Here is a 25,940-nt window from a genome sequence, read left to right as displayed (position 1 = left end):
GATTTCTAAAATCCACCTCATAGTGTCAGAGGAAAGGCAAGTGGACTAAGGCACAAACAAACAAGCATTTTTAAAATTCAAAATGCTTCCTAAAATCCTTTAGGGTAAAACGACTGAAAGCACTGAATTAATCGTTCCTGTTGGTATCCACTAACTTCAGGGAAAGAAGAGTGGGAAGCTTGTTGCGGTCATGTGGGAAGTGTCACCTCCATCATGCTCTGAGAGGTAAATATCTGAAGGGGACAGGGAGAATGAACTTGAACAACTGCACCATTGCTCTGCAGCGAGATTTCAGCCCCACGCATCCACGCAGAGAAACCCCTCAAAGCCACACATCCCTGAGCCGGCCCGCGTGGGCGCACGTCAGTGCCAAGCGCTGACAAATGCAGAAATCAAGCCCGGGTACTCTGCTTAATTTGACAGGATACCATAAAAATCTCACTAACAACCATCTTGGTATCATTAAAATGTAAAGATAGAAACAATCCAGGAAGAGATACCAAATCCAGCACTATTCTCTAGAGGACATTGCTTGAGGTTAAAGACCCATCTAAATCAAATAAGTCACTTTATTCCCCCAAGCTCTATAAATCCCAGCCTGATCTGTAACTATTGAATGGACTTTTTGTCAGATCTTGTTACTGAAATAACTTCTGACTAGATACAAAACCTGCGGGTGAATGCATTGTCCAAGTGCTCTGCTCTTTCCAAGATCAAATGTATCTGCCTGTCATAATTTACCAGTTTAGCAGTGTCTCCATACCACAACTTCATGTTTTACTACGCACCCACACATGAGGGATGGGAAGATTTTGGATGGGTATGGGTTCATTATTAAAACCCACTATGTTTGTTTAAAGACTACAGTTACCTGGTACTTGAAGCAGGAGTGAACAGAGCCCTTAAAATATGGAAATAAAAACATATGGACACTCACTATTCCTATTTGTTACCTTCTGTCTCAGAATTGATCTCCTGTATTTCACACCAAACATTTAATATTCATGGAGAAAGCACCAGGCATTTCTTCTTTAAGAAATGAACACTTGGTAGCTCTTTGCTACCATTTCAGACCTGCATCATTTTTTCCCTGCCCTGGGTTATCAGCAGTTGCACATCTACAAGATTTAATATTTGAGGGATTGAAATGCTTTATGGATGGGCATAGGAAGGGATAAAAGCAAAAGCCATCTAGTTTGAAAAGACAAAGAGTTTTCAAAATTAGAAGATTAAACTCAGCGCCTCAAGCCCCATATATCCCCCAGCCACATAAGAAATACACTGTGTGTTGATGGCTGGGATAGTGCTCAGAGGCATAGGGCAGAGAGATAAATCCCCCAGCAGGAGGACATTGATTTTCCTCAATAGCAGAGTCAGAAGCAGTTCCCATTGCTGGAGGTGCCAAGGCCCCAGGTGCCAGTGAGCAGCACCCCAGAAGTTCAGCTCCCCGGCTGCCAGTGCTGGCCCTGGGCTCGTCTGTGGCCATCACCGACATCTGGGCTGGGACCCTCCTTCAGGAGGTCACTGCACATTTCACCTCTTTTGTGCCTGTTGGTACACAGTGGTGTCATGGGGTGACAAAAATCTTATCTATGAAATAGCACACAAAGTAGTTTTTAAAATTTGTTGATGCTGCGGTATTGCCAGCAACAGAGCCAGCAGCTCTGGGTGGTGGAGACAGGCAGTGGCTTCTCCTGCTGTACTGACAGTGCGTCACCTCTGAGGATTCCTGCTCTTCGAAGGGCATTAGTGACCCCTGCACAGGCACACCGGCTTTCAGTTCTGCTCTGATGGCAAATGCCTGGAAAGGAGAGGCTCTGCAGAGGGTGCTGAACACAGGGTGTGCAATGGCTATTTGAATTCTATGCAAACAACCTATCAGGGGACAGGGTTTTTTAGTTACAGATGAGTATTTAATAGCTGCAATAATTCTCCATCAGAGAACTTTATTCTAGTCCTCAGTACTGTATTTTTCCATAAACAGTGCTCTTTTGGTCATTTCAGGGTTTCTTGCCTTTTTTTTAGAGGCAGGTTAGAGCAACCTTGTGGAATATCCTTGTGGAATCTGTGGGGTTTCTCCTTGCAGTAACTAAGTATGCATTTTGAATTTAGGTGTTTTAACTGATCCTGTATTTGCTGCAACGTGGAAGACATACACAGATGCATGATACCACTGTAACTTCTACACACATTCCAAATACACTTGCACGGAGCCAGATGTGTTACCAGCTGAGACTGCAAGTTTCTCCACTCTTCACAGAGAGTTCGCAGCCTGTGTTTGGAAGCAGCAACTGTCTCTAGGAAAGTGTATTTGTGTGTTTCGTAAATGTAGCTCAAACAAATTAAACTCTGTACTAACAGGATCATAATTTAATAGAAATGCCAAGTGCTAATGCAATAACACATGCCTATTGGATTAGGAAATGCAAGCCGTATCAAGTCACTGTAGTTCATTTACAGCGGTGTCTGAGACTCGAGGTACAGATGTGGTGAGGGGGTGCGAGGAAGAGCTACCCAAACAGGGAGGCATAATAAGGGAGGGCAGATGCTTAATGTCACGCTCAAACCTACAACATGGATCTTTCCTGTCATTGCCTGGATCCTTTCTAACCTGGATGGATATGAGCAAGAGACTCAACTTACCTTGCATGAAGGCTATCCCCTCACCTTCTCTTTCTCTTGCCTCTAGACACATCCATTATTCCCCCCGTCTTCTATGATTTATTTTCCTTCTGGGATGGCTTCTTCTGCGACTCCTGCTCTCAGGCTCTTCAGCAGGCTGCAGGTAGGTGCTGCTTAGTCCAAAGGCTACACAAGATATTCAAAGAACAGCTACGTTGCTTGTATAAAGCTAGAGGTGTCCGACCCATGCTTACAGTGCTGGCGAGCACAGAGAAATCCACCAGAGCAGCCCAAGTGCCTGTGTCCACGTAAGCTCAATGCTGAAACATTAGAATTACTTTGAAGAAGAAGAAGAAAGGCATTTACTTTTCCCTTTGTGCATTAAGTGACAGCAGTTACCATTAAAGAGGAAACAGCCAAGCCCAGACCCCGAGGGAGATGTTCAAAGGGAGGGCCCTGCTCCTGCTGCTGGGAGCCCCACTTCAAGCTGCTGGTTTTCCTTTTTCAGTCCCAAGGAGCTCTGCCTCGGCTTTTCCCACACTGATGCCTACAATGCAGGATAAATGAAAGACTCATGCAAGCAATTTATGGAAATTAACTATTAAGCACCACAGGTATTATCAAAATGAGTGCATGAGTCGCATGTCTTTCTCCAAGATTTCTTGCAGCCGTAAAGGCAAGATGTAGTGTCACTGCACAAGGGCCAGCTCTACTGCATTAACACTGCACAAGCATGTTTCCTCACACACTCAGATTCAGCTTCGTCAAGGCAGAACAGCTAGTGCCCACAACACTGGAGGTTATACAGGCAAAACAAAATGGTTCTCATTTCTTAGATGCCAGCCCTGACTCCAACAGCTCCTTCCCAGCCTGGGCAACCTGCTCATCCCAAATTCTGGTTCAGAGTCTCCTACTTACATTCCCAGGAAAATACCCTCAAACAATCTGCAAACCAGAGCAGGCTCTCTGCCCTTCTTGGCAATGCTCTAAGCGAGATGCTCTGATGAACTCCTAGAGCATTAAGACTTCATTATTGGCACAAAACATACACAGTATTATCTCCTAATATGCTATAAAGTAATAGCTGTCAATTAAACAAATATTCTGATGTCTTCCTTTTCAGGCATTATTTTGCTTTGTCACTAATTTGCACAATGCAATGATCTCATATTACTTTCCTAGCTCTGATCATGAATTAGCTCTGTGCTACTATCACTGGCTCTGACCAGCCATTTTATCTTTTTCCAGCTCATAACCCAGGCCTATAGAATGAGTGGCAAGTAAATTCATGCTGATGAACATAATTTCAAACAAATTGCTCAAATAAAATGTGCCGCTTCTTTTTAAGATAGCCATTTCCCCAAATGTTCTCTTTAAAGCACAACACGTTTGGCAATGGTGCTCTCTAGATGTCAGGTATCATCTAAAATAACGCATAACAGATTTCTTCTAAAAATATGCCACTTAAAAAAATTATGCTGCAAATGCTAACGGCTGTGCTGAAAATGTATCAAAGCAAAATAGCACAGAGAAATGGGGGAACAAATCCCATCTGTTAATGGCCACACTCACAGCTCAGAAGGGTTTGGGAATGTGATGCTTTATGGAGCACGGCTCTGAGGGCAGAACTCAACTAGCATGCCAGAAAAGTAATCCTACGATTAAAAAGAAACAACTGAAAATTGAAGGAGTATTACATCGCATGTCATTTCACAGATGTACTCCAAAAGAGATATCAGCCTAAAAAAGAATATATTAAAGAAATTAAGTCAAATAATTAGCAAGGAATCTTGGCATGTGAAGTTGGCGAGATGCTGCATTCAAACATTCTCCTTCTGTGTTGGTTGTCCTTAAATGTTACCATGAAGGTATAAGAATACAAGAAATGTATCAACAGCAGAACTACAGAAATTCATTTTAGCAGAAAATTGTTCCTATGCAACTGAATAATTAGTTTCACTTAAGTCGCTCAGCCTGCTACCGCCGTCTGCATCCCTTTTTGTCTATTTCTTGTTAAATTCCTATTCAGCCATCACTCAGCTCTGAGATGATAGGACTGTATAATAAACAAAATAATTAGTTTCCAAACTTGTAATACACTGTAACATATTCCTTGGAATATGTTTTTTTTTATAACTGCTATTTTGCATTCTCTCACGATTGAGAACTCAGCTCACATGTATAAGAGAATTTGAAGACGGTATAATTTTGCCATGAATCCAATGGATGAAACTAAATTCACACTCATTTAGGAGAGCTAAATGAACAAATTTTGATGCACGTACCAGGATGTCTGCACCAGCCAAGTCAGCCCACATGTACTGACATGCATCACAGACAAATTACGTATGGATGAAGCACGTTCCCCTTCAGACTTCGTAAATAAGGACCACTACCGAAATGGGGTAACTCCCTTCGCCAGGGCAGTACCGACAGCCACGATACTGCAGGGCAGACTGGCACCCTCTGCTCCACACCAGCGCTGGCATATACCGGTAGCACTGAAAATGAGACATATGTCAGCCGAGGCCTTTAAAACAATCTTGTTAAAACAGCACAATCTCTTGAGTCTTAAATTACAAGTGGACCCCAGGAGCATGGGATGCTCACAAGACTAACCTTACAGTCTGTGTAACTGAATAGATTGAATAGAATTTAAAAGTTGCAGAAAGTCAGCTGAACACCGTTTATTCCTCCTGCTGCAAGACCCAAAATCCTGGTGAAATTTAAAGTCACTGTTTAATTTTCCAATGGCGATGAAGATACGATAACAAGAGGTGCAGTCACAACTCAGAATCATTCATCACCAAGCACAGGTGAACCGCATGCTAAACTGCAGGGAGGACGAGGATGGGAGGGCATTTTCTGGGTGACTGGGTTCTTTGCTGTACAATGATGGGCACTGGCACAGGCAAACAGGCTGCATACTTACCTCTGGCTTTCAGCGCAAGCTAGAATATCACATTGCACAGAGGAATTCAGCTTAAGAAACTGGCACCATCAGTCTGCAAGGCCTCACAGCTACACACAACTCATTAGCAGTAGGCAGGAAGCGGCTGATTACAAACTCGAGGCGGCAGTTTCCCAAGCCTGGGTCTCTACTGGTGAAGCTAAGAGAGGTGGTCTGTCAGCTTAGCCGGTAGAGAGAGCTGCCCCGAGTGAGTAACGGTCCCTGTGCCGCCTTCTGTGATGGGGTGTGAGGTCTGCATCTCCACCTGAGGCACCTCCACCACCCTGTCCTCTCCGATTCCCCCCCAGCTACCACCTCCTTTAAAGGAAAAAGGAAAAAAAAGAACAGTTTTGAAGCAACTCCTCTGAAATGCTCTATAAATGAAGCCGTGTTCATATAAACAATCAGAGAGATGGAATGAGATGATGAGGGAAACTCAGGCTTCTGGTGGGAGGATGGAGAGGAGGAGAGAGAGGCCAGCGGAACTGTCAGGGCTGTAGCACCTGGGGGGCAGCAGCGGGCTCCCACGGGGCTGGGGCACAGCCTGAACTCGGCGTTAGTGGCCGATGACGGGGGTGTGCATTGCCAGGAAGGCATCTGCTCGTCTGCTGCAAGGCTGTGGCATCACAGCCTGCAGCATTCAGTGCCTACAAAACGCTACCTCAAAAGCAAAATGACTTCATAACAAAAAAGCCCTTCGATTTACAACATCTCTAGGAACGCTAACCCCTTCCCTGCCTTCCCTAGCTTAGTCTTCTGCAGGAGGTCTTCTCTGACCCACGTTCTCCTCCCTAGGGACTTCTGCCAATTGAGCCGTGTTCCCAAGAATCAACGTCTGGAGCTCAAACACACAAGCTGTCCTTCATCACAGCGTGTTATGACAAACTGCAGAAAGACAGCGTTTTGCGATTTATGGATTAAAGCAGCAAAACACGCATCATCATGTTTGCTCCCCTTCCCTCTTCACCGGATGCCTCTCCGTGGCATCACAGACACCTGACACTCACTGACCAGGGCCAAGGGCTTGCTAATGGATGGCATCACTCTTTGTAAAAGGTCTTTCAGCACAAGCAAAAAGAGAAGGATGGCTCTGCCCTAATTATGGCCATTTAAAAAATCCTTTTTAGTTTCCTTAGGGCTGTAAGCATTACTTGGCTGGGTTTAATTCAATGAACTTGAAGCAATGAAGTTCATTGAAGCTGGTTTGTACAAAGAATTTTCTTTCATGGAGGCAGCATTAGACGATGCAGTGCTGAATCCCAGGAGAATATTAAACATTTAATATACTGGCAAGTGTAACATTATATAAAAATGTTGTGTGAAGGATGAGCAACAGAGCTAAAAAGCATAAAAAAGCTCATGCTCATTTCCAGGCTGCTGTTGAGCACTGCAGACCTCCAGTTATTGAACAAACATGAATTCCAGAGCGTTTCCTTCCTTTATTATTACACAGTGGCTTTTGCTAACATCTGAGATGAGCAGCCGAGTAATTTTCTACGTAGCCAAGTGTAAGCAACTCTTATTAACAGAATGCAGCAGTAATTTGCAGTAATTGTCCGAAACTGCAGTTTACTGAAAATACTGTTATTATTGATTTTGGACCAAAGCTGAAGCATTTTTATAAGGAGTTATTGTTCCTTAAGGAACTGGTTTTACTAGCTGTAGGAGACTGTCACTATGAAAATTTATCTCAGTACTTTTCAGCATAACAATGTATTTTAAATTAATTTTCTTGGTAATTCCTGTACTTGGGGTGACCAATAGTACCCAGTCTACTCTAGCTACAGCTTCCCCTCACCAGGTTAAAGACTTCAGAATCTGCCAGTTTTACAGGGTAAGGTTGGCAACATGAAGGCACAGTAGTCAACTTTTGCAATACAGAAGCTCATTAAAGCAGCTTTGAGAGGTGCTGCTGTACAGGCTGCTTGAAAGTCTGGGGGAAGCCTCAGCTCAGCAGAAGGCAGTGACAGTTTTGCCACTGCTGTCACTGGAGCTAGGATTTTAATCCACATCTGTTTCAAAAGCACAGCAAACAGACGCAGTGCTCCTGCACAGATGTGTGCAGAGACTGGTCAGTGGCATACAATAAGTGACATTTGAATATTCTAGGCAAAACTTCTTAAGATTCATTTCCAGTTCAGTGCATCAATACACTTTGCTGTTGTAAGCAGCCTACCTCTAGTTTCAGCTTCACCTATTGCAAGCTCTAGCATTAATGGGTGACTACCACTTCTGCTTAACATTACGTCTTCGCTATGATTGTTGCTTGACTCATCTCTTGAGCCCATGGTGCAATTAGATGAGCAGCCACCCTTTCTCTCCCTGAGCTACAGACCCACCGAAGCAGCTCTTCTCCTGAGACCAGACTTCCTCCCAGGGGCTCTGGTGGCACCAGTTCCAGACAGCAAAGCAGCATTTGCTGGTACTGGTTTGCTTCACCCCTCCCCAAAAGAACAAAGGAGAAGGGAGCCCCTCTTGCCTCCAGGTATGTGCTGGCACAGCTGATCCTGGAGAAAGAAGCCTCTCAAAAACCACTCTAGACCACAGCTAAATCGTGGAGAAGGATCGGAGCCTTGCCCTCAGGGGTTAGGGGTTAGTACGGCAGCCAAATGTGATCACTGGTTTCTTGTACAGTTACAAGTACTGATTTGCTCTGCGTAGGTCCCACCAATACTGGACTTTCTATCTGTTAGTTAAATAAGGTTTCCAAGCTTGACCAAGCCTGCTGATGATATTAAATAAGACCACTTCTTTGAAAGAGCTACTGGGCAAGCAAATGGCTTTTTTTTTTCCCCACCACAATTATTCAAATGGTATTAATCAGCTTTTTTTTTTTTTTTTCTTGAGAAGTAAAATAACAGCCTTGCCGATTACTCTTTGCTAAGGTACCCGATTGTGGTGACATTGAGGCTGACCTTGGAGTCACCTCCCCCGCTGCCGCACTCTCCTTTGTCGTACCACCATTTGTTTTTCAATTTGTCCAAGAGGCCTTGCTCATTCAGTTTTAATACTGCCAGGTTAACAGCATTTCTTGAAACGATAAAACATAACTTGTAAGAAAAAATGCACAAATGCTTAGGAAATCGTAACGTATAAAAAAAGGAGCACAAGAGGACAAATTGGCTAAAATTTCACAGAACGTGGAGCTATCAAAATGTCTGTACAGCAAATACAGGGTTAAATATTGGAAGGTGGCATGGAGGATAACATTTGCTCAAAACTGAAGTGTGCGGGATGGGGAAATCGTCTTTGAGAAAAAAAGTAACAAGAACACCACATCATGCAGTTAACATTCGTCACATATGGCAGGTTAACTCGGCTTTTACCATTTAAATTGAAAAAGCCATTGAACTGTAAAATTAAAACAGCAACAAACAATCAGAAAGGACAACACGAAGAGAACACTAAAAAAATGGATGCATTAAATAAACGAAACCATAATTTACCGTCTTATTTAACTCCATGGAATATTGAAGATTTTAAACTTTAAAGTTACCTCAAAATCCACAAGAAAGAAAATGACAACACAATACATCAGGGTAGGTGGAATACTATAACAACATGGATATTGTTATATTATTCCACCCACCTTAATGCTGAGCCTTTGGGTGTTGCTACACCATAGCCCTTGGAATCCAGGTTGCCTCCAACTTTCATGGTGTCGCAGGGCTTGCGCTGCTCGATGTACTCGTTCATCGTTGACTCCAGCAGGAAGGCAAACTTCCCCTTGGACTTCCGCACCCTCGCCACCCCGTCTGCCGTCGTTTTGGTGAACACCGAGGGCTCAGCTGACTTCATGTACGACCACATTTTCTCATAGACGGCTATTTTTGACCTCTGGGAGAGATGAAAGGAGGGAAATGAAGAGCCATGTTGGCAAGGGCACAAGACTGAGCTCCTTGGGCTTAGTCGGCTTAGAGGTATAATTAACACCCTTTAACTGATTAAGGCTAACAAATAAAAAAGTCAAGGTAGCTTGGAGAGAGACATATTGCCCCCTGAACAATGACCAATCCATAAAATAGTTGGGGAGGGGGAAACATATCTCAGACATTTATTCTACTAATTGCCATGTAATTGGCAGCCTGGCACTCAGAATGAGAAATGGTGCATGCCTGTTCCGGCGCCTCTGTTCCTGCGCTGCGATGGGCTTAGCCGCCTGCATGTTGCTCTGCTGCTGAACCAGAGGGAGGATGTTAAATCCTAGCTCATCCATCATGGCCAACAGATGCAAAAGCAGCCTCTCCTATTCGCACAAATCCTCAGCATTGGTTTTTGTGCTAACATGCAGCTAGGAAACACCGACATTTGCTTATTACAAGTTCCCAGCAAGGCAGGAGTCTGCTTTTCACAGCAGCCGTGGCAGGTCTATGATACAGGAGACCAGGGCAGCTCTAGTGGCTTCTAATAGTGATGCTCATATGAGGGATGTAAATAGTAATTACAAAATCCTTTATCAATCAACAGTCAGACTTCCAAAATTCACTTTCCCATTTTCCTAAAGATAGCAAACACAAATATTAAAAGTAAACTGAAAAAATTGCTGGTTAACTGCTTGTATGTCATTTATAGATATATTCTTTTCCTGTTTTCCTCATTTTGAGTCTGAGCCAATCCTAACAGCCTCTAGCTCAGCATACAGGTTTTGTGAACCTGGAAATGTTGAGAAATGTGTTACTTCCCCTTCTCCCTGTTCCCCATCAGTAACATTTAAACCACCTTCAGATCTTAAAGCCACCTCCAGACTCTTAAGCATTTGTATCCTGGGCTACTGGTTAAACTTTCCTGCTTGGTCGACAGAAGGCAGTAATGCCAACTGTATTTCTCTAAAGTCTAGAAATCCGAAGGATTTATATAAGGCTTTCGGTCGAAGCTGTGGGTATCTCGAATTTATGCCTCCTACTCCTTGCCAGCTTCCTGTCCACAGCTTTCCTTGCAGAATGGGAATGAGGCAGGCAGCAGCTAAATCTAGTTCAAATTTAACAAACTTGTGGCAGAAGACTGTTAATGTCCATCAGCTTGATGATCGAGACATGTTTCCTCCTCATTCAGGACAATTTAATGTCTTTTGAATAATGTAATGCTTAACAACCAGCCTCCAAATATCTCACAAGGAGTAAGACCTGCCTTCACCATTCTTCAGATTTATGTGCTCAGCCAGTGTCGCTATGACGGATGGAGGGGAGCACAGAGGGCAAGATTTTATTTTAATTATCCTTCCTGATGAGCTGAAAAACAACTGAAAATGCAAACCAATTAAAATCAGCCCAATTGACAATTGGAAATCAGAGAGACAACAATGCAGCGTAGCTTTGTTAGGAGCTGGCTGGGTGGTGGGGTGTGAAAAAACAGCAAGGATTTCAACTGAGAGCATTTCTTGGCTAAAGATGGGCACTCCAGCATCAAGAGTGAAGAAGCGATGGGAGGAAGGGGGATATAAATGGGGCCTGAAATGGTCCTTACACAGGTAAAAGATGGAATCGGGGATTTGCCTGGTTCCCCTCTGCAATAGCAAACACTGAATGACCCAAGATGAGGCCCGTGGCTCTGAAGCTGCGGGGGGAAGCACAGCAGCCAGCTCCTGGGGGGAGCGGGTCCCCCCGCTGCCCTGCACCCAGACCACCCGGCACTGCCTCACTGCCTCTGCCGGCCCCGACACCTGGGGTGGGACGGGGCACTCCGAGCCCCAGCGCCCGTGGGCCAGCAGCTGCTTTATCACCGATTACCTGAGGCACCCTCCCCGAGCATGCTGACCTGGGTCTCCTGCTTCTCCAACAATCCCCTTGATGCACATGGGCATTTTCCCATCTCCTACCCTGCTGGGAGCTGCCCAGGGCATGGTACTGCTCCCAGGCACCTGCCGGAGGGGCCGTGGGGACACCAGGGCTACCAGAGATGCTGGGAGGTGGTGGTTGTCACCGGCTCAGTGGCTGCCACCATCCTCGTGCCCTGTGGGCAGCAGAGCCCACACCTGTGCAAGCAGCAGCGCGGGCAGAGCGTGCCTTGGCCCAAGGCACAGCACTGCCCATGGCTGACCTGCCTGCTCTTCTTGTGCACCTCCCTCACACAGAAAGGGAACAGAAACAGCCCGGCTGGCCAACGCAGAGACCGCGTGAGCAATGGCAATTCTGGTGTGTCCTAGTTTCAAGGTGCCTGTTGTCCTCACAACCTTCATTTTCTTTTAACATAAATAATACAAATGCACCTGCCCATTTATATTTGCAAATGGGCATCTAAGGGACAAAAGGAAGGTAAAAATACAGCTTTACTCTTTCTCTTTATATCTCTTAGCAAGGTAAAGTGGCCTTCAAAAATTGTGCATGCACTATGCATGCTTTTGCTTGTTTTCCTCTGCAGTGTGCCTTTAATTACACAGATAAACCAGAATTTCTTTTCCTTTTCATCTTCTAACTCACACCGGAATATCTGTCTTTAATAAGTTCTTTCATACTCTTTCCAGCTGGCCTGACTACCTAAAAGCAATTGCCAATACATCTGTGCATTGTTAATAATAACAGTTATCTGATGAGTGCCAACAGCACGCTCAGGGCTGCAAATGGTCCAAACAAAGCACGTTCCCTGCTCCAAGGGCAAAGGGTGAATATCATCATTCATGCTTCAAAAAACCAAATTCCACAATCAAAACCGGATCTCTTTTCAGCTTTAACAAATAGCCTAAGCTTTATAGTTTGCTCCCGTCATTTAACTCTTTTGGATGATGTGGTTAATAAAAATCACTACATTTCTATACGATCATTGCCCACCTCTTCTTCTGCCAAGTGGTATTTTCATAATATCTTGTTATTATCAAATTAACTAAATGAGTGTAGCAGTCTGATTTAGTAGAAACAGACAAAAATGCAAGCTAGAAATGAATGCAGCAGGTATTGACTGGGAAAGGTTAAAATGAAATGCATCAGGCACTTGTTGGTTTTGGAGTGGCCAGAGCCTAGTGGGGAGTCTGTGAGGACCCACGGATGTCCCGGGAGCGGGGACTGGGGGGGTGATGGGCTCTGGCCACTGCATCCTGCTCAGTTAGTGCTGCTCTTTGCAGCCATTCCCCTAAATTCAGAGTGAGGCTATAATAAGGATTTATGAGGAGGCTACCAGATGAGCTGAGAACCCTGCAAACCCACTCGGAAGTGCTTGAGGGCATTTTCTGCCCCAGGAGCCACATTTTACACCTGGTCAACAAGATGAAACAACCAGTTGACTAAAGCTGGTCAAAGACATGAGATGAGATGAGACGAAATGAAAGACAGTATTTTGAGTAAATATTTTCCTTTTTCCAATTTTCCAATTGCCTCAAAAAAAACCCCAGAAGCCCCGAAAAGACCTTCTGAAAAGGAAAATTTCTTTCATTTCTCAAGCTGCAAATCCTGTACTGAAAGAACATTTTCACCCATCTGTCCTCCTCTGCAGACACTCCCAGCCCCTGCCAGAGCCTGCGGGCCCCCCCCCCGGAGTTTAACACCTGCGTGAGGGGCCAGGCAGCAGGAGCAACTATAGAGAAAGGATTTATACTCCAAAATAAGGTAAGGTCTGACAGATCTGCACTGCTGCTAGAGTTCAGCGGCAGTAAAACATTCTCTCATTAAAGTGTTACTTTTAAAAAGATACTTAGAAAAAAAGCTTAAAAGCAAAGATTTAAACCAATTCAAACCCCATAACTGCAGTAACTCCCTATGCTCTGCAACTCCTATTGCATTTCTTTGATATTGCTCTCAAGAAGTCAGTCACACACATTTCCTTGGGATTTCAAGGGGATATTATTATCATTTTTTTCTTAAAAGCAACATTTTCAGTGTTTCATCTAGGCCTTGGGACACATTAAAGCGTCTTTTCATTATTGCAGTCTTGCTGCAGATATAAATAGAGCTGGCCTTTGCTTTGTCAATAGTGCTGGCTTTTTTCTTTATTTAGAGATGTTTATGCAGAAGAATGAGACACACACACCTCAGCACAAGGGTGTAGGCAGCTCCCTTTCGTGTCAGCAGAGCCAGCAGCTCTCATGCTGAGGAGTCACTTCACTTGGCCCATTACTAACTCGTACCTAAATACACATTGCTTCTGGGTAGCAATGCGTTCATTTTAAAAGAAGGTGTCAATTCAATCAGTCCAGAATTTTAACACCATCTTTCATTCTAATTCTCTTAGTTTTGATGCGTGGTTGGCTCCAGTGCTGAAATGAAAAGTCAGGCAAACCCAGAGTGTGCCACAGCATCAAAAAGCGCACGCGGAGGGGGCTGGGCATGCGTTACCAGCAGCAGGAAGGGGGCAGGTTTACCTCTCAGTTGCAGTTATTTCTTCAATCCATTCAACAGCGACAAAAACCCAGCACCCGCAAACCTGGCTCCAGCTGAGCGGGACCAGATGCCTTGGTTTCACTTTTGCACATTCCAAACCGCCTATAGATACACTGCAAAACCCAGCACATTTTGGATGATTCCTTGACATTGGTTAAACTTAGCTCTAAAATATCTTTGTGACTGAAGCCTTCTCCCATTGACCGAATTACCTTTCCCCTTCTGCAGACATCTGTCTCACACTTCTGCTAAAAGTGACATTGTGTCACCTCCTCCACTACTGAGTAGTGGTGAAGCTATTGTATTGAAAGAAACAGCATTTTTCCTCTATAGTTAAAGGATGTTACAGGGATGTCCTTCGCCTATTTTAGAACATTTTGCCCTTTCTGCCACCTTCCCTGCAACCTGCAGGCCTTCTTCAAAATGCCCTCATGCACCCCATTTGGCTCTTTTATTAAAGTGGTCCTTTGTTTCTTCTGACAGGCACCAGGAAATTGTTTCCCAGCAGTCAAGCTCAAAATGTTCTCTTATAGGTGATTATTGTTGATCATCTGGTCACCCAAATCAATTTTACTTTTAAAATTAATCTATATATTCTCCCTTTTTTACTCTATGTTTAAAATTGTAGATTATACTCATGTTAATTTTTTTACCTCTGTCTTCAAAACTAAGAGAGTGATAAACAAACCTAAAAAAAAAGGAGAGAAAGATATAAGATCCCCCCGGTAATCCAGGAGCTGGGCTATAGGGAAGGACAGGAGAATGTTTCATGCTGGGCAGTATCAGTATAAGAAACGGAACAGGCACACTGGAGAGGGAGAAGACCCAGAAGGAAGCCAGTTACAGCTGTCTGATCTCTCTCAAGGCTGGATCCAGACTATGTAAACTTTAATATACTTTGGAGTAGGTCAGTATACATCGAAATGCAGTAAATCCAACAGGGAAGAGCAGCAAATGGGAGTGAGACAAGTGCAAAGTGTATGGAGTCCCTGACCATGGCACACACACAAAGGTAGGCAGAGACATCGATAAATGACCTAAAGCAGCAGAGTTAACATGCTCTTCTGCTACACCAGCCCTATGACACTTTACAGCTCTTTAACAAGGGAAATTTATAGCCCTAAGTTAGACAGATGTTGCTGATACAAAACACAAAGGTCCGTACTAAAAACAGTGCAGGTATTTAATCTGAATAATACATGCTGCCTTTATACAGACGCACACCTCACTGATATGAACTTAGGTAGTTAAGTGTGAACCTTAGCTTCATTATCATCACTCATCGCTTTTCTTCTGCATGTGCAATTAGCTCTTCTACAGCAGCTAATGAATCCAGTAGCTTATGAACCATTAAAAAGCAAGTTACTAAACAGGAGTGAAAAACTGCTAGAAGGCTGCCTTGGTACCACCGCTGGTGCCTGGCTTGGGGATCACTTTGAGATCCAGCGGTTCTAGGCAGTTGCTTTCTTGGGCTTTCAATATGGCAAACTGCAATGGAGTGGGTACCACTCTCTTGGTCTTTTGGATAAGACTTTGATTTGATGCCTTTCCGTTCCCCCACAAGCCTGACAGCAAGTCACCCCTGCCACAGCTGCCTCTGGGAGGAGTGAGGGACACCGGCTGGAGCCCCCAGACCAGTACCAGCTCTGGAGCACATGGAGGCTGGCCTAATGATGCTGTATTAATAATAAGAATATGATAAATATTATTAGTAAGGTCTCCCTGCCTGAGATTTCCAAGATCTTTACTGAGAAAGATCTTACTAAAAATAGATCTCATGAAGGCCAGAGGGCATCATCAGTCCCCTTTCCCAAGTGCAGACATGAAAGCAGAGATGTCATTTACTGAAGGTCATAGGGCAAAGTCTAATAGATCAATGTCACAGCTTTTAGCCACAGATAACTTGTGATGCCAGCAATTTACTTACCTATATGGACAGAAAAATCAATCCCATCATTACATGAACCTCTTGTTTTTATTACATTCTCAGCAGAAGAAAGTAGGTCAGATGCCATAAGCATGCACAGGGCATTTCTCTTTTAGCAAGATAACCCCCAAATCTACCAAACTCTACCCATGGTTTATGAATTTGTGGGATGCCACAGATAATCAAGGTTCAAGCATGACTATGTAAACTAGTCTGCATATTTGTAGGAATACACAAATCTTTGATAACATATGCATAAATGGAAAAGAAAGCGTGAAAAGGTGAATAATAGTAATGTCCCAGAGCAGGGATGGGAGCCCAGCCAGCAGCTCATGGAGGAGGCGGTGGTGGGGAAGGACGGTCAATGGCAGCGCTGCACACACGGCCAGCTGGGGAAGCAGCCTGCAAAAAAACCCCTCCAGGCTTCAGCAACACTGCAGTTTTCTACACCTGACATATATAGTGGCCCGATTACAAAAGAAACTTCATCTTACAAAAACAATACAGGATTGTAGGAGTTTTCTTTTGAGACTTTCTTCCTGTGTATCATGGTCATTTTGAAAATGTGAGCATTGGCAGCAGGCAGGTAATGCGCTGTGGCTGCTTTAACAGACATCTTTTGTGGAGTGAGCTCTGCTCACACAGACAAGCAAAGAGTCACTCTGGTTGTAACTAGACGTGGCTGACATGTCAGTAACAGTCTGAGCAGCAGAATGTAAATCAAGAATTTAAGACGTCCTTTCCTGGCACAACACTGAACTTCAGACTACGTGTATATTCATCTCCTCACTTTATTGCTGCCATCCATTCCTCCCCATTGCAGTACTGATGGGGAAATTAAAATGGAAGTTTTTACCAAGAGACAAGCTGCCTTTGTAAATCCTCTGTGATTCACGGCCAGAGCCGGCGCTCGGCCAGTGCTCAGCCCAAGGAAGCGCACTGCGAGCGCTGGGAGACGACCGGAGCTGGGTGGCAGCGCTGGGGATCAGTACGGCTGAGCTCTGTGAGCGTGTCTGTCTGTCTGTCTGTCTGCCTGCCTGCCTGCCTGGGGAGAAGGAGGCAGCAGGCACCCAAGCCTGCCGGAGGGAGGGATTACGTCAGCCTTCAGGCTAAGGGGCATCTTTCCAGCAGTGACATATTTAGCAAAGTAGGCTTGTCTGGGCAACTGAGCGGCACACCAGCCCTGCTCTGGATTTGGTCCGTCATAAATTAACAGAGAACGGCGTTTCCAGCACATGATCTGAACACTGTCAGGTCTAATGAGTTCTCAGCTCCAGACAGAATAGGCCAATATAGAGGCAATGATGGAGAAATCCCAGTGGACTGCAAGAGGGGATGTTTCATATTCACATCATTAGTTTCTAAACCTTCATGTATTTTCTAATTATGCAACAGTAACAGTAGCAGCAGCACTGTGAGTAATTTATCAGCACCCATGTATTTTAAATGAATCCCTAACAAGCATGTATTAATGTGACACAGCAGCATTACGTAAACTAGGAGAGACTTGAAAAACCAGGGTCCTTGCTGTCTTGAGCAATGTCATTATCATTATCATAGAGCTGCTCTCCAAAAAGTAGAACATTCAAACAGCAAGTGATTTTCCCCTAGGCGCTCTCTGCTTGGCCTCTGTGGTGCAGACACAGTTACAGTGTTAACCCACTGCTAGCTGCTGTGCCAGGCTTCCCAGGGGCTGCACCCACCTGCCCTGCCTCACCCAGAGAATCCATTCACCCCTGTAGCGCAGCTGGCAACCCTGCTCTCATAGAGATCCCCTTCTGAGCGGTATCCACTCACAGGTGAGCTGGAAAGCCTAAACCACAAACATAAGTAGAGCTTATAGACAAATGCCATCCGTTATTGAAGATAAAGGAGAGATTTATTCAAATATTTGTTATTAAGTGTTGACTGAAAGCTTCGTTGAATCCTGGCTTGACTGCTGAAATTAGTAAAATGGTTCAGCCACCTTATCCCAGCACCATCCAAACGTTTCCTTCCCAAGGAGTAGATGATAGATGAGCTGTTAATTTTAGTTCCCGTAAGGATACATTCTCCTCTCCACCCTATAGGCTTAAAGACATTAGATTACTTCATGGGAAACCATCTCTTTTGTAATTATGTCACATTTGATTTCCCGCTGTCTTTAAAACTGCCTGTTAGCCATGTGGCAGAAAGGAGGTTCAATAGATTAAGATAAAAATACACCCATAAACAGACTATCCCTCATTCATGCAATGGAGAGGCTATGATCCCTCTGCACATATACATTCACAATTTAATATTTGTGCAGATCCCCACCTATATCAAACAGGGAAGGGAGAGAGAATATATGGGTGAATAAGTTTTTCACACTTTCTGTGTTGAAAAACAGTTAAAACACATTACTTTCTTTGATTAATCGCTGCCATGTTCCCTACCAAAGATCTATACAGCTCATATTTGAAACTATCACTTTTCTGTGATGTTCTGTTCTTTAAAGTCCATAAATACAATCACACTTCAATATTTTTGTCAGGCGTTTGTTATGATGACTGTGTTGTTTTGCTCGATGCCAAGAACACAGAAAGCTTAACACTGCTAATCACAGTTTTATCCAAAGGCAAAAGCAAAGCATTCATATGAACGCTGTGCTAGAAACAAGTCCTTCATCTTCACTAGCAAAGTAATTTTGAAATTAAAAATCAAAGTGTTTAACTACAGATGAAACCCTTAATGTTGCATGCAGAGAGTTCACTATGGTGTTTTTAATAGGCTCTAATGATGATCTCAATATCGTTTGATTGCACAGAATGCATAAAAATTGCACGGCAGCTATTGGTTCGTAATTCAAGCCTTTTCCTTACCTAAACTGCTTGCCAGTAGAATTTATTTCCCTTACTTCACACAACCTTATCATCAGAGGAAAGCAATGAGCTCTTTATCTTCTAACTGGGTGTAACATGCTAGTGCTTCAGAACGCATTACGGTCTTTATTTCTCGCTCCCTCCACGCTGTCTGTGTCCTATGGGCCTGTCTGCCACCACCTGTCCATAGCGAGGGCCCCTGGGAGGGACCCCAATGGGGAGCCCCCCCTGCCCACCGCGGCGGGATCCGGTGGCCGTTTGCCTACTGGGGCCAGGAGGGACCTGCCGGTGTCACCAGTGTCACTGCAGCCCCACCTCACACAGCCCGTGGAAAGCACTGCCTGAACACGAGTGGAGGTTTTAGTTATCCCAAATGCTTGTAGTGGAAGGTATTTCAAAATCCTTTTGATGGGTTTTAGGAAGTATTTTAATTTCCAGGGAAATTAGGGTCAATCCATTCATTTGTTCTTTCACTGTTTTTTCAGATAAACGTTTATATCCTCCCCTCGTGCTAATCCGTCTGGTGTTTTTTTCTTTTCTTCTGAGCAAACTGTTTTCTATATCGGCTTTAGTTTTACCAGCTAAACAAGTTGTACTTAAAATTCTTTTCAAGAGATACCTCACCAGTCCTCTTACCAAACTGACACACTTTTACTGGTACCTGTTTCCATGTCAAAGCACCCTTCCTCAGCATGGGCAATCACAGATGCAGACAGAAACTCAAAGGCTCTTGCCAGAGCATCTGGTGCTTTTCTTTGCTCTTGCTGAACTATTCAGACTTGATGAAACCAAGAAAAGAGAAAAAGGGGGACTGTCTTCGGGGCCATCCTTAACATGACATCCCATGTCCTAAAAATTGTAGTTTTATATCAGATTTTATGTTTCTATGAAGTCCAGAAAGGCTGGACCCAGTTTGAAAAGAACTACTTTTTGAGAAAACTGATGAAGAGGGATTTCAAGTGCTGGATGTCCCCACACAGGTGTAAATGAACAGTACTGCCTTCTTGCAAAACATTAATTAAGAGCAAAATACCAGTGAAGTGTCTGGGCAGGCCATCCACATGCAAAAAGAAGGGAAGTCTTCACTCAGGAGGCACAAGGAAAGCATGTGCAGACTTCTCGATGCCCTCAAGCCAGCTATCACTCGCCTGTGTCCTGAGGTAACAGAGACTTTAGCCTTAGCTGTGAATTTCATGCTGCTTTGCAAAAAATTCCTAAAAATACTATCTGAAGTATCTAAGTTGTGCTGGAAGGCTGTCAGCCTGTTTGAGTCCTCCAGGCACTGAGCCTAAAGTTTTTATCAACAGCAGGAGCAATGTCAGTGTCCAACTCTCTACCCAATACTCATGAACATCAGGGCCAGGTAGGAGCAACCAACTGTAAGAGCAAGAACCATTATGTCCAAAGGATCTTTGGCCTTTCTACTGAAACTCCTAACACACCTGGCAATCAATGCCATTTCCAGCAGAAAAAATTAGGGACTGACTTCAGAGCAGCAAGTCATTTCATCTGAGGCACGGGAGAGCCACTGGATAGAGAAGTCATTTTGTCAGGGACACCCTTGAAACTATTGCTGGGAAAAATACATCATTCTGCAATAAAATAGCAGTCCTCTGAGGCCTCCTTTTTCCTTAGTTTTAGTTAAGAGTGATTAACTACATTGGTAATGGTGTGATATGAGCTGCCTTCCGTTTCTCACAAAAGGGAGAAGGGTCTAATGCAAGATCTTGCTACATGTTACCTGCCTCAATATTTCAACCTGTAAAGCCTTGTCACATCAGATCCATTTTGAGGACACCTTCTAAAATTTCAGGTTTTCAGTAAAGTGTATTTAGTGTGTCAGCTGTGTTTGTCAATGATACACATTGTATGTGTCAAACACATACTTTGCAAGTTATTTTACAGAAGCCTCTTAACACAGATACCTGCTAACAATTAAGAGAAACCATCATAAATTCAAGAGCAATTTATATTTCTAAATGTCTAGAAACATGTTCTGCTTCTACAGATGTTTAAATACAGCCAAGTTTACAAAAGAATTACTAATTCGTTGTAAAGGTCATGCCTTTCGAATATGTGCATATTGAAGGTGTGAAACCTATTAGATTCTGGTATTATACTTAGGCTCAGTGGTGAATTTGGATTAAATGGTGTTATATTGATTTGATGAGCTGCTCAGATATGCTGAAGCTTTAATTGAATGTATTAGAAGATGTTAATTCTAACACATACACCCTTGAAAGTAGTAGCTTAGTGATTTGAAATTGCTTTCTAGTACAGGCCTTTGCCAGTTTTCAAGAAAGAGAAAGAGGTATTTTGTAGTCCTTAATCTGAGGCGGTATGTTAGTAACTATCCAAGGAGAGGTTCTTTTCTTCTTCAGTATGGATGAGTGCCCTTTGAAAGCCAAAAGGGAATTGATGCAATCTATTGATTGCCATTTAAATGCCTTTATAAGCTAATTAGTGCAAAATGTAAAATGTTTCTGAGCAGAAACAAGCCACAACGATGAAAATACAGGAGCACTCATTTGGTTCTTAGATATACTGGGGGGGTGCAGAGAGTCACCAACAAGTGAGGAATGTGAATAGTGCCTGCTGTGAAACTTATAAAAAACAGGCTCTCATGATGCAACTGTGAGAGCAATGTCACACTGACAGCGGTCATTGTGCACACTTGAAACAGCAATGGTGTATCTAGCTTTAACCTACATAGATGGGATAGCGTCTATCTGGGAGACATTGTGATGTTTAGGGAAAGATCCAAGTCTATAAAATAGGTCACTAGCTGGAGTCTGCCCAGGTCTGAAGTGGCTGAAAGTCATTACCATCTGTTCATCTGAAATGAGGTGCTGGTATCAGTCCAGTTCCCAGCAGATAGGTATCCACACCGTAAAAGAAACCTTCACAAGTGATCCTACTTGGAAATAGGGTTGGCAGAAAGGAGCTATGGACTGAAGGCTCTAAAGGAGCTCATTCTAGCACATGCAGACAAGATGGAAACTCATTTATGTGTTGTGCCTCTATGATGCATTAGGAGGCAATTCTTCCTTGCTGTTGTCAGTCTGGCACATTTCACTGCACAACAGCAGCCATCAATTCCTGACCAGTATTTTTGTTTGAGAAACATTTTAGCTTTATCTCTAAGAAGATATACGCCCATACAAGCTTGTTTATGGGATCTTGGAGAGACTGTCCTGTGCCTTCTGTGTGAAGTCATTGCCCAGCTACAAAGCCAAGTTACTGTTCTCCAGTGCCTCTGCACACATGCTGACCTCCTGCTCACAGCCACGTAACTTCTCCCATCTCTAGGGAAGATTTAGCTACCTCTCACAGGCCACAGGCAGTGTGTACATACTCATGGCCAACCAGTGTAAGTAAGGATTGCACTCATTTGCTCATGTAGTCATCCCCTCAGTTAGAAGCTTCCTTTCTCACTGGGTAGATGATCCTGACCCACTCAGCCAACTGCTGCTTAAATTGGTTAAATGCTGGTGGGGAATGGGTAGAGGATGATAACCCCCTCACAGAGGAAATAAGCACCACACTGTACCCAGGAGGACTCACAGCTTTTTCTGACTCAGACCACTATGACTCCCACTAATGCTCTGGTAGTGGTGAGAAAAGAGTTTACAGGGAGAAAAGTATCCCAAATCACAGAGCATGCATAGTCTGTGCAGCAGCGCTCAGAAACCCAAGTGTCCTCTAAGAGTTATTTGAAGTTTCAGCCATTATTATCATCTTATTAAGTAGCTAATAAAGACTGTACAATGAAGTATTTACATGAACACATGCATTTCATAGAATCACAGAATCCCAGGTTGTAAAGGACCTCAAGGTTCATCTGGTCCAACCTTCTTTGGCAAAAGCACGGTCTAGACAAGATAGCCCAGCACCTGTCCAGCTGAATCTTAAAAGTGTCCAGTGTTGGACACTTGATCTAAGACGAAGATTTTGCCCTTCTGAAATCAACTAAAGAAGACACTAATTACAACAGTTCCATGGCTTCATCACTCTGTTCAAATTAATTACTCTGCAAAAGTTAATACAACTGAAATTATGTTGTGTGCCTTGAGAATGCTGAGGAGAGAAGCACCACCTAGGGCTCATTCTCCTTCCCACTTGGCCCATCCAGATCACCCAGAGCTGCTGTTACACCCCGCTCCACCACTACCAGGGCTCTGCTCTCTTCCTTCCCATATGACTCCTCTCCCTGCCTGATGGAGCTGCCAGCTCCTGACAGATCATCCTCATTTACAGCCCTGCTTTCTCCAGCACCAGGAGGTAGTCATAGCTCATCTCAGGACTATTAACAGCGCCACAGAGTATTCATACATTTACTAGACTTTGTATCCTTTCACACAAAACACTCATTCCTTTGATCTCTCGATGAGAAGGGATTTCCTTGTTACGTCAAACTATTAAGGAAATGAAGAAACACCCCTATACAATCCCTCTTTCTGTATTAATGGTAACAAGATATTCAAAAAAAGGTATTTTCTCCCCTTAGAACAGTATAGTGACTGTAAACAGCACCAGTATTTCTAATCAAGTTATACTACCTCTTCTGACAGGCCCACTCAACTCTTTTTTTGCTGTGCAGATAATACTGTCTGGGGCTGATAATTAAAGAGAATACAAATTTTTACACACTCATGTCACCCTTACAAGGTCAGTGTTTATCTTACAGAATTTTAATACAAACAGAAGCCTTTGTAACGTACCAGCCACTACAGCTAATTAAAAACTACTGTCTATTTTTATATGAAGACATTACATGTAAGTAAGAATACAAAAGCTTCATAAAATACCCTTGCATTCACTTCCAGCTTTACATCAGATTTATACACAGATCTATCTGCGTGTGTGGTTGTGTAGTGAAATTTTAGGCAAATTCAAGGAGCCCTCAGTATTTCATCAGCCTACAGCAGCAAGGTTTTTTTTGTCTCCCTTCTCCCTCACACTTGCATCTGACCAGTATGCATGACAGGCAGCAGTGACCACTTTTCTACACAAAAAATGTTGGTTTGAATGGCATCTGATTGGCACTGCTGAGAGAGAACCAAGAGCTCCCTGAAAAGGCTGAGCACTTCAGTTCACCCTTGGAAAGGCCAGAAATAAAATGTTGTGACCTGAAGAGCTCTTAAGATACATAAAAGTGGTCTGAGGTCATATTTAGACTTTTTAATGACCCTCACCAAACTCTCTGCGGTTCAGCTTGTGGCTTGGCAAGTGGAAAAAGAAAGGATGATCTTAAATGAAAGTGTATACTCCCCCCTACCCCCAAACCTAAACCAAGGTGAATACACACCGGTGTTCTGGGGTACAGAAATTTCACCCCTAACTGCTTGATACAGCCACAGCCAAATGCTGGCGAGCAATGAAGACATAGCAACAACAATTTCAGCAATCAGTGTACCATACAGAAATGAATGGCAACACATGCCTCCCATCCCCCTTCTCATTCTGTCCAGTGAACACCGATGTAGGATGGCATTAAAGGCTGCCAGCTGGGCAAACAGAGCAAGTCGGTCAAGAGCATCACTCCTCCAAGTTTTCTTTGCTAAATACTGTGCTAATGATTGCATTCTTGCTCATCAGATTGAGGTTCTGAAACTGGTGTTAAAAAAACCTTTCCCATGACAGCACAGGTCAGGTTTTACATCTTGAGATGTTTCAGACTGAGCAAAACCACACATTTTTGATAAACTGCCTTTTGATATTAAAATCTGCAGGCCTGTCCTGATTGCACAGAACAACTTTCACCTGAACAGCTATTACAGTTGGGTAAAACCAAATGACTGAATTCCATATATTAGGCACTTACAGTTTAGAAAAGCTCTAATGGACATTTAACAGACTTACTCTGAAGAATTCTTTGGTTGAGCCTGAGTCCAAAGTGCCATAGGCTATTTCGGTTTGTTTAGCCAGGTCCTCTGCACTCTCTATGGGAGAAACCATCCTTTCCACCGTAAGGAAGGCAGCAAGATTAGCAGTGTAGGAAGAGATAATGATGAGAGTGAAGAACCACCAGACTCCTCCAACAATTCGCCCTGAGAGAGATCTATGGAAAAACACACATCATCAAATTGCTTTGAAGACATTCCTTTGGTTTTTTTTCATTGAAGAGAAATTCACATGCACAACCATTTTGGCCAGATCCTTCGGGCATCTGTGAACAGGCAGAATGTAAGCCAGTTCCTGACACCCTTCCTCAGGAGAGCAAACTCAGTGTGCACCTAGTCTTGCCTAGTTAAACTCTCTCTCCAGTCTGTCAGTGAAAACAAGAACAATTAATTAAGAACTAATTCATCTGAGCCAACGCCATTGGAGGCTTGGAGAGGAACAAGCTTCCCTGGCTTCCACAGACCCTTTGCTGGAGAGTCTTTTGCCAGAAGACTTTTGTCTCCTCTGCTTGCCCAAACATTCCCTGAGGCTGGATTTGCCTGCTTCGATCTGCAAGCTTTGTGTCTCTTTGGGGGCTGCCCGGCCTGGCGGACACAAATGTACCTTTTACTGCACTGACCTTCAAAATGTTAAGATGTAGTAAACTGCAAAAAGGAATCTGAGTAAACATGCAGAGGAATAAAACAAAAGTGATCCAGTATCCTTCTCTCATCACAACCTAGCAGGAATTACAGACTGAATCTGCATACTGAAGTGAGGAAAGAGCCTGGTTTGTTTTATGTTTTATGATAATTAAAATTTGCACGTTGCATTGTTCCAAGTCAAGCATATTCCTGCTTTACAACCACCAGAGCAACAGAAAGAAGCAGAAAAAAAAAAAAAATCCATGTTCTGTTTTTGTTGTGGCTTTTCTTTTATGAAAGGACACCATAAGGACTATAAAAAAGTCTGTTTGTAAATAGATAATCACAAAATGCCTAGTGGTCAAGAGGTCTAGATCCTGTCAGTAAGAGCTCTTAATGCCTTAAAGCAATTGAACATCAGACTCAAAATATCTGTTCAGGGCTGAAGGATGTCAGTGCCATGCTGCTCAGCTGGGCGGGGAATTTCACTGCTGTGTACAGTGCTCATTCTTCAAACACAGCATGTTGACCAGGAATCATTTCAGGAGCTGACACAAAGCTATTTAATATATTTTCGCTTAACTCTACTGATACCAGTGGAAGGAAGAATTAATCCCAGGCACATTAAGTCCATGGAACCTCTGTGCAGTGGTCCTCCATTTGTGTGAAGGGAAGATACAGAAAGCAAGAAAACCCTTACCTGCTTATTTGTTTCCTTCAAGCCCCTCAGTGCCATCCCCAGACAGTGGGTACAAGTTGTCCTAC

General features: G+C 43.6%; 1 protein-coding gene across 5 annotated transcripts in view; it reads right to left on the bottom strand.

The window, feature by feature from the left end:
- The window catches only part of GRIA3 (glutamate ionotropic receptor AMPA type subunit 3), a 157,149-nt gene that overhangs the window by 14,126 nt on the left and 117,083 nt on the right, over window positions 1–25,940 (bottom strand). For 4 of the 5 annotated variants that reach the window (XR_012634384.1, XM_074915504.1, XM_074915506.1 and 1 more), the window contains 3 exons: window positions 24,511–24,709; window positions 9,162–9,409; window positions 8,488–8,602 (listed from right to left, as the gene is read on the bottom strand). Coding sequence is in view for 4 of the 5 variants with exons in the window: in XM_074915504.1 (XP_074771605.1) it covers window positions 8,488–8,602; window positions 9,162–9,409; window positions 24,511–24,709 (562 nt within the window). In the remaining variant the exon portion in view is untranslated. The remainder of the gene's footprint in view (window positions 1–8,487; window positions 8,603–9,161; window positions 9,410–24,510; window positions 24,710–25,940) is intronic. The other variant, XM_074915505.1, reaches the window with a different exon arrangement.

Source organism: Athene noctua, chromosome 11, assembly GCF_965140245.1.
Source record: "Athene noctua chromosome 11, bAthNoc1.hap1.1, whole genome shotgun sequence".
Taxonomy (NCBI): Eukaryota; Metazoa; Chordata; class Aves; order Strigiformes; family Strigidae; genus Athene; species Athene noctua.
The sequence above is the reverse complement of the archived record's forward strand: the minus strand, read 5'-3'. Positions and strand labels throughout refer to the sequence as shown.